This window comes from Anser anser (genome assembly GCF_964211835.1).
Source record: "Anser anser genome assembly, chromosome: 21".
Classification (NCBI taxonomy): Eukaryota; Metazoa; Chordata; class Aves; order Anseriformes; family Anatidae; genus Anser; species Anser anser.
Genome location: NC_139742.1, coordinates 2,886,151 through 2,903,087, shown reverse-complemented (window position 1 = coordinate 2,903,087; position 16,937 = coordinate 2,886,151). Strand labels below are relative to the sequence as shown.

At 54.1% G+C, this 16,937-nt stretch overlaps 2 protein-coding genes across 2 annotated transcripts; one reads left to right on the top strand and one right to left on the bottom strand.

Annotated features, from left to right (window-relative positions):
- Positions 1-682: 682 nt before the first annotated feature.
- TUBB4B (tubulin beta 4B class IVb) lies at positions 683-2,960 on the top strand. Its single transcript, XM_083807712.1, has 4 exons — positions 683-841; positions 960-1,068; positions 1,157-1,267; positions 1,751-2,960. The coding sequence occupies exons 1-4, from the start codon at positions 785-787 to the stop codon at positions 2,809-2,811; spliced, it is 1,338 nt and encodes a 445-aa protein (XP_083663838.1). The 5' UTR covers positions 683-784; the 3' UTR covers positions 2,812-2,960.
- Positions 2,494-16,883, bottom strand: CIMIP2A (ciliary microtubule inner protein 2A). The gene is made up of 7 exons (XM_083807717.1): positions 15,422-16,883; positions 12,311-12,504; positions 9,377-9,672; positions 8,354-8,471; positions 7,312-7,406; positions 5,083-5,200; positions 2,494-3,039 (listed from the first exon to the last, which is right to left on the bottom strand). Exons 1-7 carry the CDS (start codon positions 15,853-15,855, stop codon positions 2,951-2,953), a joined length of 1,344 nt encoding a protein of 447 aa, XP_083663843.1. The 5' UTR covers positions 15,856-16,883; the 3' UTR covers positions 2,494-2,950.
- Between the last annotated feature and the right edge of the window lie 54 nt (positions 16,884-16,937).

Here is a 16,937-nt window from a genome sequence, read left to right as displayed (position 1 = left end):
CGTGAGGCGCCGTTGCCATGACAACGCCCGCCCGGCCCCCGCCGCCTCAGGCGGCTGCGCGCCAGAAAGTGCTAGAAAGGCGCCGCAGCCCGCGCCTGCGCACTCCGCCTCCCTGCCCCCACAGCGCCGCTGCGGCGCCCCGGGGCCTGAGGAGGGCGGGGGGCGAGGGAGGCCCGGCCGTGAGGGGGGGGGGGCGGCGGGGGGGAGTGCGCGGGGCCCGCGGCGGGAACGGCCCGCGGAGGTTGCCGCGGCAACCGCCCCCCCCCCGGTGGAGAGGGGGAGCGGCCGCCCACGCTGCGCAAAGTGCGCAGGGGGCTTCGGGAATAGGCGGCTGCGCCAGCCACCGCCCAGGGCCCGCTGCGGAGTCATTGCGACGGTTACTAGGGCACTTGGTCGTCGTCCAATCAGATGGCGTGAGCTCATCGCTGAGGCCGGCGGCCAATCACGGCCGACATCAATCATTCAATTCAGCCAATGGGGGCATGCGCTGGGCGAGCAGGGCGGGAGCTCGTGGCAGCCCGTTGCCTAACAGTAAAATCAACAGACAAACGGGCGGAACGAAGAAGAACGCGGGTTTGAGTGACGGTGCCACGACCAATCAGGGCTCCCTATTTGCAGAGCCTCACTATCATCAGCCAGTGGCCGCCGCGGACGGCCGCTCGGGCGGGGAATAGAATGCTGCGCGCGCACTCCGCTGCTATATAAGGGTTGGCGGTTGCCTCACGCAGCCAGTCAGTTGGGGGACGAGTGGCGTTGGTCGAGGGTGCGCTGTGCCGCCGCCATCATGAGGGAGATCGTGCACCTGCAGGCCGGGCAGTGCGGCAACCAGATCGGGGCCAAGGTGCGGGCAGGGGCCGGAACCGCGGCTGGGGCCGGGGGGGAGGCTGCGGCGGGCGGCAGGGCTGCGGCGGGCGGGCGGGGCCGGCCCGGGCCGGCCCTGACGCGATTCTCCCCGGCAGTTCTGGGAGGTGATCAGCGACGAGCATGGCATCGACCCCACCGGCACCTACCACGGCGACAGCGACCTGCAGCTGGAGCGCATCAACGTGTACTACAACGAGGCCACAGGTAGGGCCCGGCCGCCGCCCAACGTCCCCCCCATCCCCCCCCCGGCCGCCCCCCGGCGCCGCAGTCACGGCTCGTCCCTGTCTTGCAGGTGGCAAGTACGTGCCCCGCGCCGTCCTGGTGGACCTGGAGCCCGGCACCATGGACTCGGTGCGCTCCGGGCCCTTCGGGCAGATCTTCAGGCCGGACAACTTCGTGTTCGGTGAGTGCGCCGGGAGCGGGGGAGGGCCCTGCCGTGTAACCGGCTCGGGGTGGGGTGGGGCGGGCAGGGACGCTGCACTGCGGGCTTCCCCACCGCACATGCTCCCAAGGCGAGCGCGGCCCCGGGAGGGGGGTTAATCCTGGCGCTTGGTGACGGGCGTGGAGTCACCGGCGGGCTGCGGATGGTGCACGGTGGCAGCTGCCGGGAGGGCAGGTCCGAGAAGGCACAAGAGGTCGTTGGTCTTCCGAGTCCCATTATTCCTCGGGAATATCGGGAAATGAAAGGGTTGACGCATCGCCAGGCACTGAGTGCTTTCTGTGTAGGTATACCGAGTCATTTTAGAGGTGCTTCTGTGAAACCGCAGCTCAAGGCATGATAAAATGAAAGCTTTTGTGGGAGGTTGCTGTAGCCTGATGCTCTTAAGCTTTGCTTGCAAGCAGGAAGCAGTGACCGTAATCTAATATGAAAATGGCTCTCTTCCAGGTCAGAGCGGAGCAGGAAACAACTGGGCAAAGGGCCATTATACGGAAGGTGCTGAATTAGTTGATTCCGTATTAGATGTTGTAAGAAAGGAGGCAGAAAGCTGTGATTGCCTCCAGGGCTTTCAGCTGACTCACTCTCTTGGTGGTGGTACTGGCTCTGGTATGGGTACCCTCCTAATCAGCAAAATTCGTGAAGAGTACCCAGACCGAATTATGAATACGTTCAGTGTTGTACCTTCCCCTAAAGTCTCAGATACTGTAGTAGAGCCCTACAATGCCACGCTGTCGGTGCACCAGCTTGTGGAGAACACAGATGAAACATACTGTATTGATAACGAAGCACTCTATGACATATGCTTCAGAACACTGAAGTTAACTACGCCAACATACGGTGATCTGAACCATTTAGTGTCAGCGACCATGAGCGGTGTTACCACCTGCCTGCGTTTCCCAGGCCAGCTTAATGCTGACCTGCGGAAGCTGGCAGTCAACATGGTTCCCTTCCCCCGTTTGCACTTTTTCATGCCTGGTTTTGCCCCGCTCACAAGCCGTGGGAGCCAGCAATACCGTGCTCTGACCGTACCAGAGCTAACGCAGCAGATGTTTGATGCAAAGAACATGATGGCTGCGTGCGACCCACGTCACGGCCGCTATCTGACTGTAGCTGCTGTGTTTAGGGGCCGTATGTCAATGAAAGAGGTCGATGAGCAAATGCTGAACGTTCAGAACAAAAATAGCAGCTACTTTGTTGAATGGATTCCTAATAACGTTAAAACAGCGGTCTGTGACATTCCACCTCGTGGCCTGAAAATGTCTGCCACGTTCATTGGTAACAGCACAGCTATCCAGGAGCTGTTCAAACGCATCTCTGAACAGTTCACTGCTATGTTCCGCCGAAAGGCTTTCCTGCACTGGTACACAGGCGAGGGCATGGACGAGATGGAATTCACAGAGGCTGAGAGCAACATGAACGACCTGGTGTCTGAGTACCAGCAGTACCAGGACGCTACAGCTGAGGAGGAGGGGGAGTTTGAGGAGGAGGCTGAGGAAGAGGCAGAGTAAAAGCTATGCATATGAACACCTGTAAATTTTGTTTAAAGCTGTATGAACTCTTTCATTCAATACTTCCTTGTCTGTGTTGTGTTCCTCTTCCTGTCTTAAAGTCACTTCAGATGCTGTACAGGCACCATTAAAGCATTTTTCACAGTGCACAGGCTCGTCTCCTTTGTTCCTTTCGGTAAGCTTTTCGGGTGCTGTTTCCAAAAGTAAGTGCATAGGTGTGACGGAGGTCTGGAAAAAAAAAAGCAGGATGGGGCATGAGCACCGGCCCTTCCGCTGATGGCGGCCACGCTTCTCCCTGCTGTCTGCTGGCCTGGACACCAGTTGCTTGTGTCACCGGATATGGTGCCAGTCCTACTTGCTCCTCTACTGAAGAAATGCTCTGATGCTGCTTTGTAACCAAGTGTACTTGCAGAGGGGGAATACCCTTAACATGGAACTGAAATCCGGCTCCAGCCTGCGTCTAAATTTAGGTACCTGCCCATGGATTCCTATTACAGGTGCGGGGTCAGCTGGCTGGGCTGCAGTCTCAGCAGGAGCTGGGCAGCTCTTCTGGCCAGAAGGAAAGCGCAGGCTCAGAGGGAGGTGGCTGGAAGCTACAGCTTGCTTGGGCTGCCTGGCTAATAAAATGGTGCCTGCAATTTGCCTTTCAGATGCAGGTGGGTGGTTCTGAAGGAAGGGAGCTGCCCTCGCCCAGGCTGCACCTAGGCAGCAGCACCAACCCAGCAGGGAGCTGGAGCTCAGGGCGAGTCACGGCTTCAGATAGCTGTAGCAAGCCATGCTGCGTCTACTGCTGCAGACAAATTATGCTGAAGAGCTCCAGTTTATGCAGCTAAAGAGCTTGATGGGCTTTTTTTTAAATCAATAAGTTATGAAAATACTCAGAAGTTAGTATAGCCCCTTTTCCCACTTCGGAGGTGACCATGAATAACCTACCTGCTACTAAATAGCACTACTGTCTGTCAAGAAAAATGCTATTAGCAAAGCAAATCTAAGGATTAAAAATTGAGTTTCTCCTGGAGTAGTATTTGAAATGGCCCCGAGCAGGGGGTGGAAATCAGCCTGTCGAGAACCAGGTGGCCGGCTTCAGACCTACGCAGGAGACTGCTGTTGTAGGTGAAAAGATGACAAAAGATTTTTAAAGCATGAGGTAACGCTTACAGCAGTTGGTGCTTATGCATTCCCTGTCCTCGGGGTTTTCCCCCAAAGCCCTCCAGGCAGTGGTGGCCCTGCTCCTGCAGGGCTGTGGCTGTTCCCCTCGTTTCTGATGTTGGCAGAGGACAAACCGCCCGGGCAGTACTAACACGGAGTCTGGTTTACTTGGGGGCTTGTAGAAGCCTTGCTGCGGGGGGCTCTAACCTGAGGGCCTCCAGAGTGAGCACAGCCCTATCTGCTAGCCCTGTGTGGAGGAAGAGATCATCTGGAAACACCAGCGCAGTGCCTCGAGAGCCCCATGCTGGGACAGGGACAGGGACAGGTAGGTGCCCTGCGCTGGGGACAGCAGCTGCTGTGCTCGACCTCCCCTTTCCCAGAGCAGGGGGTGGAGGCAGAAGCCAAGAGGAGCAGTAGGTATTTTTTCCTCTTTTCCCGTGTACAGCGTGTAACGCGCGGTGAGGGCGTGCGCACAACCCTGCAGGCGGCATCCGCTTCTCCCCAGGGCCCAGTTGGAGGGGCCAGGAGGCAGCTGTGGGATTCAGTTCCAGGCCATCGGGTGCTTGGGCAGCCCTCACACTGATAACTGGATCAGCAGTGCTTAAGCATTTAGTCCCGCTGGAACCTCCCGTTAGAATACAACTCCTCATATTTGTCCCTTTGGCTCTCTGGTTGCTAGCTGAGCAACTGAAACGCCGCTCGTCGTGGTTCGGGGGCAGACCCCAGACCCCACACCGCCCTTCACACCTCTCCTTTTTGGTACCCCCAAAGCCTGGCAGCCAGAACGGGGCCGCCACCACCTGCGATGGCTCCTGCCAATTCACAGCTTCTTTTGGTGCAGTCTCCACCCCTTTGCATCATCTACCTTTTGCTTTTTTTAAGCACCCTGTAAGCTTTTTGGGAACAGAATCACTTCCTTGATGAAGAAGCTGCCATGCAGCCGTGGGAGCCCCCTGCGGGTGCTGCTGCGGGGGGACAGCTGAGGGCACGGCTCCACCAGCCCGGCACCTTTACTTCCCCTGTGGAACATTCCAGGTCTCTACTATGACACTGCAGCTATCAACAGCACTACTTAACGATGGTAATTAGTGACTTTCATTTTCATTCAGCTGATGAACTTACGTGGTACGAAGCCCGTGTAGGAAGGTATCAGTCCAGCACCCGTGTAAATTCTGTTGTTAGGCCAGTAAGTTTGGGGAAATCTTTTGCCAAAGCTGTGAATCGGGTGTCTCTGCAGGAACTGGAAAACAAAACCCGGCACCATGAGTTGTAAACCACTGCTACCCAAGTCGTGTGCTTTGACTCCTTATTAAAGGAAACACTTGAGATAATGAGAAGCAATTCTCTTACCAGTTCCCTTTTCTTCTACTTTAAAGCTACATTGCAGCTTCCCTCTATCAAGTTCTCTTTCCACTGGTGCTGGCAGGAGCCCCTCTACTGCCCCGGACCTGCCAGTACACCCCCACCACCCACCCAGAGCAGCTCCTGGTGCTGAGGATCGCTGTGGCCATCGCATTTGGGCTTGGGCCACAAGTCCCGAATGCATTCTGCTCATAGAGCTGATGCACCGAGAGCCAGCAGTGCCTGCTGCAGTGGGATGTGCCTCGTCCGCTCCTCTGCTACCACTGCACATCGGTGTTTTGGTGTGACCCCCCCCGAACTGGTTTTGTTTTTCCGTGCGTCCCACTGACGGTGATTAGCCCGTAATTCCCAGCCTAGGAGGAAGAGGAAGGCTTAGGGCGCGTTAACTGAAGGGAGAGTGAAATCTTCCTCCGGCTCCGTCACCTGCCCCAGAGGTCAGACCGCGCTAACGCTGCGCCGAAGGACAGCGCGGGTCTCACATCCCTGGGGTGGCAAAGCCCCAAAAGCTCTCGCTAAAGCCCTGCTGCCCTCGTTAGCGTGGACCCTGCTTGGTGGTAAAGGGAGGGTTCACGGAGCCATGCGAGCGGCTGGGGCCATCGAACCCTTCTGTGACCGTACAGATTGCAGCGGTGCAATCCTCCTGCCTCCCCAGAGCAGCGCTGAAGCGAGAGGATTGCATTATTTTGCCCGATGCAGCCAGTAAGAAACGATCCGTGGCGCATCCTAGCACGTAACCTAGGGCAACAGAGATTTAGGGCAGAAGATTAGTGGCTTGAAGGCAGAAGCCATCTTAGATAGAAATGTGGTGTGATTTTTTTTTTTTGGTGTGCCTACATTCATTCCTTCAGTGCCTCCTGCACTGCAAAAAACCTCTGCAAGCCTGAATTTTTCTGGCTCCTGCAATGGAGAAACACCATCCACCTCCTTCACTGGCACATGTTTCTTAAAAAAATCAGGGCAGAAGGGATTTGCAAGCAGCACTTTCAGTTTTGATAACGTCTGCTTTTTGTTCTCTGCTTTATTTCTATTTCTATTAACTGCAGAACGAAAGGATAAGGAAACACATTATAGCCAAAGCATCAGGATGCTACCGAGCATCCTGATCCCGACAGCCCCACTGCTGTCCCCACAGAGCCATTTCTTCCCAGCCAGGGGATCCTTCGGGCTTGGACTTCTTCCTACATCTGACCCCCGCACTCTGGGACAAAGGCACCACAGTGAATCCTGGTCACCAGAAAGGGTGAAAAATTTTGCAGCCTGCTTTTAAAAGGAGCTGTCACCGAGCCCATCAGTGCTCACCGGCACTCGCCCATCGGTGCTGCAGCATCCCGGGGCTCTCGCACCATTCTGGTAGCAGGAAGAAACGTGTGGCTTTGGATGCAATCTGCTAATTGGGGTGGGAGGGATCTCATTTTCCCATGTAGGAGGGTCATATGGCTTTGCAGGGGGGGAATCTTACAGCAAGGGGGCAAAATAGGAGATTTTTTTCAATAGGGATATTTCTCCGCTTTTTGGGACGGACACAGAAAATGACAAGATCTAAATCCTTTTAAGACAAGTTACGTTAGTAAAGGAAAAATCTCTACAACACTTGAAAGGAAGGAATATCCATCCAAGAAGCCCAGGAAGCCGTCCAGCACTGCCAGCCAGGTACCAAAGGATATATTGCATAAGGGGAGTGCAGATAGCTGGATCCTGCATTTGTGCACCCAGAGCAGCATTTTTAATAGCCACCCTTAAACCAACCCTCAATAGATTTGCTTAATCCTTTTATGAACTCATTTATCCTCCCTTGTTTCCTTGGGACATTAAGTTACAGAATTTAATTGCTCATGATTTTTTCAATGTGTTACCTAATAGCGTTTTATTTTGCTTGTACTTATAACCCCAGCTCAAATACTGCTACAGCAAATGCAACTGCTTGTGGTGCTGCAGATGACTCAAGACCAACATTATATCATTAAAATAAGGTTTGTGCATGCAATCTACCTGATGTCTGTCAAATTCAGCCATGGCTTCCTTCACGCCCTGCAAGTAGTTAACACCAGTAAACCAGGTGAAGCGGGGTATGTATCCGGTGTACCCTTTGGATGAAGACGAGAGAACATACATAATCGTGTAAGTATCCATCACGCTGGAAGTGGAAGAAGCTAGGACAAATATAAAATCTTGGCAGAGTATAGGAAGGAAGAATTTCACTTAAATTCATCCATTTAAATTGGACGTAAGATTTATTCTGAGACAGTCATTGTTATGATCCCCTGGGAAAACTCAATGGGCTAAACCATTCAGGGATCTTCATGAAATGAAAACATTTCATTTTCTTGCAGTCTTTTCTTTAAAACAGCAGCGCTGCCATGTTCTCACCCAGTTTCATACATATGCAAGGGCTAACAACCAGGTCTCCAACCTCTCTTCCTCATTTACCCTTCCTATCCAACGATTTTTCACCAGTTATAAAAGAGAAACTACATAAAATGTTAAAATGAGGTGAAGTGGAGAGAGAAGTGCAACCTAAAAGAAGCCAGAATTCCCTCTTTTCAGGGGAGTGCTTTGGAGAGAGAAATTTTTGCCTACCGCATCCTAGACTAGCAGTGCTTGGCCTTCCCCCTTTCGCCCCATCTGAAATATTTCGCCATGCGTTCATGGTAGTCGCTGTGGTCCGTGAGAAGTTAGGGAGCACAACACCTTGTCAGAAAGAGCGCTGTACCTTTGTGAGGTGCAGTGCAACACTATTTGTTGCTTTGGTTATTCAGGAAAGCCTCTTACGCTTCTAGGAGAGAAATCACTACCTCGGGGGTAGCAGACACCGGTCAGGCTGCTGCAGAGAGCGCAGAGCCCACGTCCTGCACGTCCCAAAGAAACGCCTTTGTGCTGAGAGGAGCAGGGGAGTGGGGGCATTTTCCACCCTGAAGCGTTCAGACACATGGGGACAAGTGGCCAACGCAGCTCCTGTTTCCCACATGGGCTAAAGGCGATGCGATTCCTCCTGCCGGGGACTCGTGCTGCACACAGCCGCCCTCTCTTTTACCTGAAATGACTTTCTGCTGGATCACATTCGGTACATCCAGCTTTGGTAGCTGATCATTTCTCTCTACATCCGCAGCTTCAGTCACTCCTGGCAGAGTCACACCTTTGATTTTTACAGGCTCAAAATAAAAGCAGAAATAAAATAAACACCAGTAAAACCTGCTTCCTCCTTTGACTCTAGTACTTAAATCGCTGCCAGAACCCAGTAATCACAGCTGCCATTTCCATTGCTCCCTGGCTTTCCACTAAGAGCTACTGCAAGAATTTCTGCTGCTGCCAAATTACCAGGCTCGCTCCGCGTGCGCAGGGTTTGCAAAATACCCACGGGAGACCAAGGGGGGCTTTCGGGGCTGAGCTCCTTTGGAAACCTGTTCCTCGGGCTGCCTCTCAGAGCAAGGCACTGGGAGGAACCTTCTCGGGCTTTATATCCGAGGCAGCTTTTGACTTTGATACGTCAAATCTCTAATCTCTGCCCTCAGGGGATTTGCGCAGCCCTGGCTGACTGCCCCATGACAAATAGCATCTCCTGCTCCAGCAGCAGTAAGGGGACCAAACCCGTTGTCCCAGAGTAATTAAGTCAAATCCTAATGCCTGTGTTTCAAAGAGAGGAATGAAGGTAGGAAATTTGGGTGAGCTGGGGAAGGCAGGGGATCAGGAAGATGGCACTGGCCAAAGGTGCCCTGAGCGCGCACTGCTCTGCGGGAGGAGGTCCACGAGCCCAGCGCAGGAGGGCTGGTTTGCGTGGCACAAGATCTGACAACTGGGATTTGAAGCTAAAATGCACGTGAGTGAGAAATTAAGCCTTTGTGATTAGGAGTAATCATCCATTACAACAATTTCACGATGATGTAGATTTGCTACTGCTAGAAATGCTCTTGCAAGTTTGATATTTCCCAACAATTTCAACGTTTGGTCGTCACCATCCCTGCTACGTGTGCTCCCTGTCGGCTCCCTGTCCTCCTAGCACAGCAAGCCCGAGCCCCCCAGCCCTCCCCATGCCTCCCACCCCCCCAGAGCTGCTCACCTGCCTGAGTCCTGCCGGCGTGCTGCCGAGCCCACGAGATGTGGTCAGCTCAGGTAATCGCCACTCCTGCCCCTCCGACGGCCTCCACGGCACGGCAGGACAGCGTGCCACCCTCGGTGGGTACCCGTATTCTGGCTGCACACTTAGGGCACGCTCGCTGGGGCCGTGAGAGGGCATGGGATCCACGTGCGCCAGCAGCAGCTGCTCCTCTGCCGGCCCTGGCGGGGGAGGCTTTGGTCCAAACACCGGTTCAGGAAAGTTCGTCATGGCCCCAGCTCTCTCGCGGGGAAAGTAGCCTGCAGGGCAGAGCCAGAGCGTGGGGAAGGAGAGGCCAGGGCATCGCCATAGCGCCTGCCCTTGGCCCCAACCAGCTCCTCTGGAGCAGGGGAGGGGAACGGGGACCCAAAGCATCCCAGGCTCCAACGCACAAACCCATCAGCCCCAGCCGACAAACTGCTGCGCACAGACTACGCAAGGATCGGTTCAGTTGTTTAATGTTTGATCTAGACCATGCCCAAGCTGCAAAATATCACCAGCCAAGCTATAAATAGCAAGGAAAAAAGCCCACATCCTTCACTGTGCCCGTGCACCCCTAACAGCCCCCGTGCCCGACAAGGAATTCCTGCACCGGCATCGGGGCTGCTCGGCCAGGACGGGGCTGCTGACGCCGGCTGGAAAAAATCCCACGGCCAGCGTGTGCTGAGCGTCTGCGCGATGAACCAGGGATGGCCGAGTTGGCAGCTTTTGTCTGGCTTTCCCTTAAAAATATCCCGTGACGTGGCTCCCCCGGCCTGTCAGGCACCTCCAGCCCCAGCGCTGCCTAGCACGCTTTGCTCAGCGCCATGCCTCTTTCTCCCTCCTTCGTGATGATTGCTCTTACACCCCACAACAACCTCTTCCTAATTGGAAAACTGCTACTATGCCTGACTTTTGTTTGTTTGTTTTTAAACAAACCAAATTCTTTCCATTTTTGTTCCTATAGGTCATTCCTCTCAGCCCTCTGACCACCACTGCCCTGTTCCGGGGACATCTGCAAAGCCCGCAGAGACGCTCGGCCAGCGCTGGCTGCGGCTGCAGAGGCCCCCGTGGGAAGCCACCGGTCCCAGCTCTTAGCAAGGAGCAGATTTTGCCCCTTTCTGCACAGGTGTAAGGCTTTTGACTGGTGCTTGGGTTTGCAATCTGCTTCTAATCTTGTTATAAAGCATATATATGGTATATAACTTCATAAAATTTTATATACATATGGACACTCTCTATATAACAGTACTATCAAGTGCTGCCCAGGCTAGCAACAGACTAAAAATAAATCCTTGATGGAATTGATTTTTCGATCTATTGTGCAAATTTTAAAGCAGGTTTGTCTTTATATTTCTTACATTATTAATGAAAATATTGTACCTACACTTTTTTCATCCAACAAACCAGTTATTCCATCAAAGGAAAAAAATTAAGTCATTTTGTACTTGAGAAATCCTTACTAGCTCTTTGTTATCAGCCTGTGCCATAACCCCTCACCATGGCCACAGCCACCCTGCAGCTCCGTGGTTCACATCCCTGTCAGCCGAGTGCAGCCTCACTTCCAGGAAATATCCAACACAGGACTCAGCTGAGAGGAACCAGCAACGTACTTTGTGCCCATCAACAGGATTTTATCAAAAATAGACCTTGAGAAACAGCCTTCAGGCTCTGAGTTCACTAAGGGCAAACCCACAGATGCAGCACTGCTGGGAGCTCTTTGACCTCGGTTGGGTGAAATGTTGTGCTTAAAGAATGCCACACAGTACTCGTGGAAGTTTGCAATGAAGGATTTGAGGGTTGGACAGCCCTACAGCAGGAGGAAGAGTTATCAGCACAAGGTGCTTCTTGGGGCCAGGTTCTTCAGCATTTCAGCAGCGAGCAGCAGAGGCAAGCTCCCGGTTGCAAACGTTTGTGGGTGACGTAAAGGCTGGCGAGGGGAGGACAATAACAAAGACAGGGTAATGATGGAGAGCAACCAGGCCAACTGGTTAGTTGGGTCCATTCAAACTACATTTTAGTCCAAGGAAATGCAAATGGAAACATCCAGGAACAAAGCCTGTGAGCGACACCTGCGTGGTGCAGACCTGGATCCTGCAAAACACGGCTGGGAAGAGCAGAAACGCCAAAAGCTTGCAAGAAGCTACGTGGCGCGATTCCCAGCGTGAAGCAGGAAACGTCGCTTCAGTGGGGCTGCCTCCGGGGAAGCAGGGCCCAGATCCTGCCCAGGCACACGTAGACCCTGCACGGAGCTGCTCTTGCTGAACAGGGCCCCACAACAGCTACGGCCGAGGCTCACAGCACGATACATGATGAACGGGCAAGGCCCTGAGAGGGGCCAATATGGACCAGAGCATGGTTGTCACTTGGGGCCCGTTCAGCTGGCATCAGGCACCCTGCTCAGAGGGGCTGGGTAGGAGGTTCCTGCAAATTCATGGTGTTGGGAATCTCCGTGAGCGCATCTCAAAGCAGCCGATGGAAGCGATGGGGCTGGTTAACAGAATGGGGCACGGAAAGGAGGGGGCAGACACGAGCCCTCTTGCAGAGCTGAGGCAGGAGTGCTACGAGCCAATCTTCCCCAAAGAGCCAGAAAGAGAGGGGCCTACAGTCTTTGGAATAAGGAGTTGGGTGGCAAGTTCACAAATACCATAAAATCATTTCTCTTCATCTAACTGAAGATAATCAGGGGTCTACGATTCTCCCTGCTCCACCAGATGCCAACGCCAGAAGCCCAGTGTTGCCCCTCTGCTGAGGCCATGCTTCAGCTTCACGCTGGTGTTGCTCTCCAGCTGCCCCTACACCAGGTCTACGGGGGCTCTGTGGAAAACTTCCCCTTCCCCCAGATCCCATGGTGGACAGGCACCAGCTTCACCGTGACCAAACCTGCGCTCATTCTGGTGCAGACGAGAGGCCGCTCACCTGGGTGCCTGGGGACGTAGGGCTGGAGGCCGCCCTGCGTCCCGCTGAAGTCCTCGATGAATCTTTGCTTGCACAGCGGCGCCAGCACGGAGCGAGGGCTCTTCCGGACGTGGGGGTCCGTCAGCAGACGGTAAGTGGTTTTGCCGTAGGTTTCTCCAAACTGATAGTTGTACTGAGGGACAAAGCCCTCATAGCTGGGGAGGAAACCGAAACAGAGCAGTCACTGCCGCGGCCTGTCCCGGAGGATTGGCGTGAGAGCCGCCGTGCACCGGGCAGAGCAGGGCCAGGCACGCAGCACCGCATCAGTGGGCACAGGGACACCTGAACCGCACGTTTGTGCCTGGGCATTTCCCAGTGCCCCTTGTTCAGCACAAACTGCAGAACTGAGAATTGTGACTTGTAACCTCTGAGCCCTCATAGTGAGGAGCAGGATGGGCTCACGACCCAAAGCAACCTGCACTGCTCCTTCCCTTCCTTTCCCTTCCTTTCCTCAGGTGACTTTGCAGTGGTTCTGGGGACAAGGGGCCTGGCCCAACTCTGGCTCTATCCCTGAGCCCACCACACAGGCCACAAACTCCAGCTCTTCCCAGCACCAAGTTTCCCAACAGTGACATTATTCCATCAGCGCAGAAGGTAGAGCTGCCTGTCACAACGTATAGACAGAAATACTCGATCAATGATCCCGCTGTGTATTTGGGGATAAAGGCAGATGATGCATGAGGATCATAAGATGTTGAGTAAGTACTTTCCCTTCCAAATACTTTAAACAACAGCCAGCAGAGCAATGCATTTGCACTTGGCAAGTTGTCCTATTTTGCATGCAGGTTCTTTTACCGGCAGCTGCTGGAGGAGCTTGGTGGCCCCTTCCCATTGATTTTCAATGGGTCTTGCAACACAGAGGAACTACTCAGGGACGATAAAGCTGAGCGGGAGAAAAAAATGACACAGCCTAAATAATTACAGGCCAGCTGAAGGGATTTTGATCATGAACAAAATAATGGTAGGGCTGAGAAAGGATTCAATTCATAAGCAATTAAAAGCGAGGTAATCCGAGGAGCTCAGGCGAGTCAGTCTGGGTTTACGGGGAATGGATCTGCCACGTAAGTGAATCACAAGAGCTGCTGATAGAAGCTGTGGTGCTTTGTGAAGAGATCAGGACTCCTGCAGGCTGTTTGACTTTCTCTTCATGGTATTCTCATTAAGAAACCAGAGAAATCCCTCGTTTCTGTAGTTCACCGTTGCAGCCATTGATCTTAAAACCCCTTCGCAAGCAGCAAGTCAGTGGCTTTCTGGAGGCTGTGCCCAATTTCCCTTTCTCTTGCTCAATCCTACCTTCAGTGCCTGCTCCCAGGGCTGCGTCACAGAACAGGGAGCAGCCCTGGCCCCGTGCCCGGCCCTGCACCGCTCCGCACCGCTCCCAGCTCCGCCGGGACAGGCAGGGCCATTCCCAGGACAGGCCCACAACGTGGAGCTTCACCTTCTCCCCGTGCCAAGTCCTTGCCAAACCGTTCTAACATTGCGTTTCACTTCCCAACGCCTCCGAGCACTGCGGGGGTGACTGCTGCCTGGTGCCGGAGCGGTTTGGATGCCTGCGTCGTGCTGGGGATTCACCAGCATGGGCAGGCCCCACACATGGGACAGCTGGAGAGGTGCTGCAACGCGTCAGCTTCCTCCTCCTTCTCTTCCTCCTGCCGGCACCTCCCAACATCTGCAAGCTGCGACGTCGGCAGCAGAGCCGGGCTGCAGCGATGCCCAGCAGGCAGCTCCTCCTTGCGTGCAGACACCCAGCCCGGCAGGACCCTGGGCACGGGAGGAAGGAAGCCTCAAGCAGCAGGAGCTGGTGCCTCCTCCTGCCTTCTGCAGCTGAAGCAGCAGCCCGAGAGGAGCAGTGCAGCTGCAGTGTTGGTATTAGGGCTCAAATCTGCCTCTTGCAAGGGTTGTTCTTAGGCAGGAGGGAGCTAGTGAGGATTTTGAGGCTTTTGGCTCCAAAAGGGAGGTGCAAGCCCAGCTCAGCTCCCTCCTTGCTGCTGTCAGCACGCAGGGTGACAGCTCACAGCAGCACGCACACCGTTTGGACAACTGCAGCAGTGCAAGAGTAAGGGAAAAACCCAACCCCAGCGCTTAGGTAAGCTCTGAAGGCACAGAGGTCAGGAACGGGAAAATCCTGCACGTTGCTGTAATAGGAAGGACCAATTTCATCTTCGCTACCAGACAATTGCTGATGAAGGAAACACATGCTCCAGCCTTCATCTGCAGCTCGGGCTCAGCCTCCCCTCTTGCCCATGGCCATGCGGGACTCGGGCTGGTTCCCTCTGTGCTGTTTCGCTGCCTCTTCTGCCACCAGCTCCTGCCCAGGGAGGGCTCCCAAGGTGCCCTCAGACTTCGCTGACCCAAGTGACTTTGTACCAGCAGCCGCCTGCTCTCTCTCGGTGGCTGTCCAGCCCTTTCCAGGTCACCCGCGTGTGCGGGGGACCACACACACCAGGGCAGATCACCAGGGGACCCCACGCACCACCTCTGCTTCACCACAAAGCTTGTCCTCATATTTCTGCCTTCAGTGTTTGTGTTTCAACCAGTAGCTCGTTCATGGGGAACCCACCTCTCACCAACCACGGCTTTGTTCCTTTCAAAGGCCTTCAGAGGACTTTGCAGAAAGCTTTTTTTGAAGAAAAACTCAGCTACATATCAGCCAGATCACAATTACCCACAGTCACAGACTTCAGAGGACTGTGCTCTACCCAATTCATCGACGACGTAATCATGTTCATGCAAATATTTATTCAAAGATCTTCAGACTTCCTTGGTGCAAAAATTATTTCAGTTTGGAACCAAAACCCAGAAGCTCTGGAAACATTTGGCAGCTTAGAATAAATGGAAAAAAGGGAAAAAAATAGTTTTGAAGTTCCCCTCAATGCCCTGTGTCATGGTCTTTAATTACACCTGCCATAAGGTGCTGTTTTCCCCCTGGAGCCACGTCTCCTCGCTGCACTGTTAGATGGCACTTTTATCAGTGTCTTTAAAACAATCATGAACCACAAGTGGTATCCTATCCCAACCAGAGGTATTTGCGTTGGAAATGACCAGACTTTTTGGATGAACTTCAGAACTTACCCGGGGACATGGTGAGGATGGGGAGGGAAGAGGCTGCTCTCCCTGGGGGCCGTCATGGCACAGTGGCAGCTCCGGCGGCAGGGAGGAGATGCAGCAGTCACCCGGGAAACCTCTGTGATGCTGCCGGGTACCGTGGTGCTTCCAGCCACACCACACGGCTCTTTAGGTTTTTCTGGACGAGTCTTTCTTTTCCCAGAAAGGAAAGATCTGGAAATCTTGGATGAGCACGGAAACTTCATAGAGTTTGTCAGATTTCCTGCAGGCTCAGCACCCTTGGGACAGCAGCAGATGTTCCCCGTAAGCAGCCCCGGCACGTGTCCGTGTTCACACTGCTGTCCACGTCCCACACGTGCAGACGGGGAGCACTGTGCTGTGCACGCCCAGGTCACCGCACAGCACACGCACGGCGAGGGCAGCGCTGCCACTGGATGCATCCGCCCTGCTCTGCCTGCTCCTTGCCCCGGCTGCAGGAGGACGCAAACCTTCACTGCCTCGCTACAAACAGGGCAAAGGAGCTCCCGTCCTCAACACGGCATAGTCACGGTGCTCGCTGTGGGGTGGTTCAGCCCCTCTCCGCTCAGCTCTTCTGAGTGCTGAGCTGCTGTTGGGAGCGCTATGTCCTTACCTTCAAGGTCATCCCACCTGTTGGCACCAGCACCACTTCCACAAACTGCAACACCAGGAGTGAGCCTGGCTCATTGCCAGTGTCCCTCTGTGGTCTCGAAGAACTCCGGCCACGTGGCCAGCACAATCATTTCAAGACCTCAAAGATACTAACCAGAAATTGGATTATTCCAGCATTGTTCTCACCTGTTTAGGTGCCAGTACTCTACCCAAAATTGCACCTGAGAAGACAGATGTGCTGCTTTGACTCCTGCTCTTGGTACCTCAACATTTTGGGAGATCTGGAGTTTCCAGACCTTATGAGTTTGCCCCAGTACCTGAACTCTGTGGGGACAGAACTGCACAGCATCCCCAGCTCCGCAGGGTGGATGGGGCCGCGAGGGGTACGATGACTCTTCTCAGTGGAAGATGAGGGGCAAGAGGCTCAAGTTGCCCCGAGGGGAAGGCCGACTGGACATAAGGAGAAAATTCTTCCCCACAGGAGCAGCGCAGCCCTGGGGCAGGGTCAGAGCAGGTACCCACATCTCCATCCTTGGGGACCTTCAAAGCCCAGCTGTGCACGGCGTTGAGCAGCCCAACGCAGCTTTGAAGTTAGCTGTTTTTAGAGGCTGATTGGGTTAGAGACCTACAAAGGTCTCTCCCAACCCAGATCATCCTTAGAATTTAATAAGAATATGAAAAAAATGCTTAAGGAAACACAGCACCATATTCACAGCACTGAACAGTGGCCCCAGGCCATTCTGGGTCCCACTAGCCCTCTCGGCTCCCTGGGGCTCAGGCCGCCCTGCCAACGCTTTCAAAAAGTTTCTCCAAAGTCCGCTCCTGTCGGAACAGCAGCTGCATTGCACTGGCTGCTCCTTCCAAACCTGGGGTCGCAGACTTACCAAAGTTA

Excerpts from the sequence above, each read along its gene's own strand:
- TUBB4B (XM_083807712.1), top strand. The coding sequence starts at position 785 with ATGAGGGAGATCGTGCACCTGCAGGCCGGGCAGTGCGGCAACCAGATC. Across the intron at positions 842-959 it reads GCAACCAGATCGGGGCCAAG|TTCTGGGAGGTGATCAGCGA; the intron begins GTGCGGGCAGGG and ends TCTCCCCGGCAG. Across the intron at positions 1,069-1,156 it reads GTACTACAACGAGGCCACAG|GTGGCAAGTACGTGCCCCGC; the intron begins GTAGGGCCCGGC and ends CCTGTCTTGCAG.
- CIMIP2A (XM_083807717.1), bottom strand. The coding sequence starts at position 15,855 with ATGCATCCAGTGGCAGCGCTGCCCTCGCCGTGCGTGTGCTGTGCGGTG. Across the intron at positions 12,505-15,421 it reads CATCCTCACCATGTCCCCGG|CTATGAGGGCTTTGTCCCTC; the intron begins GTAAGTTCTGAA and ends TTTCCTCCCCAG. Across the intron at positions 5,201-7,311 it reads CTGAATTTGACAGACATCAG|TTCCTGCAGAGACACCCGAT; the intron begins GTAGATTGCATG and ends TTTGTTTTCCAG.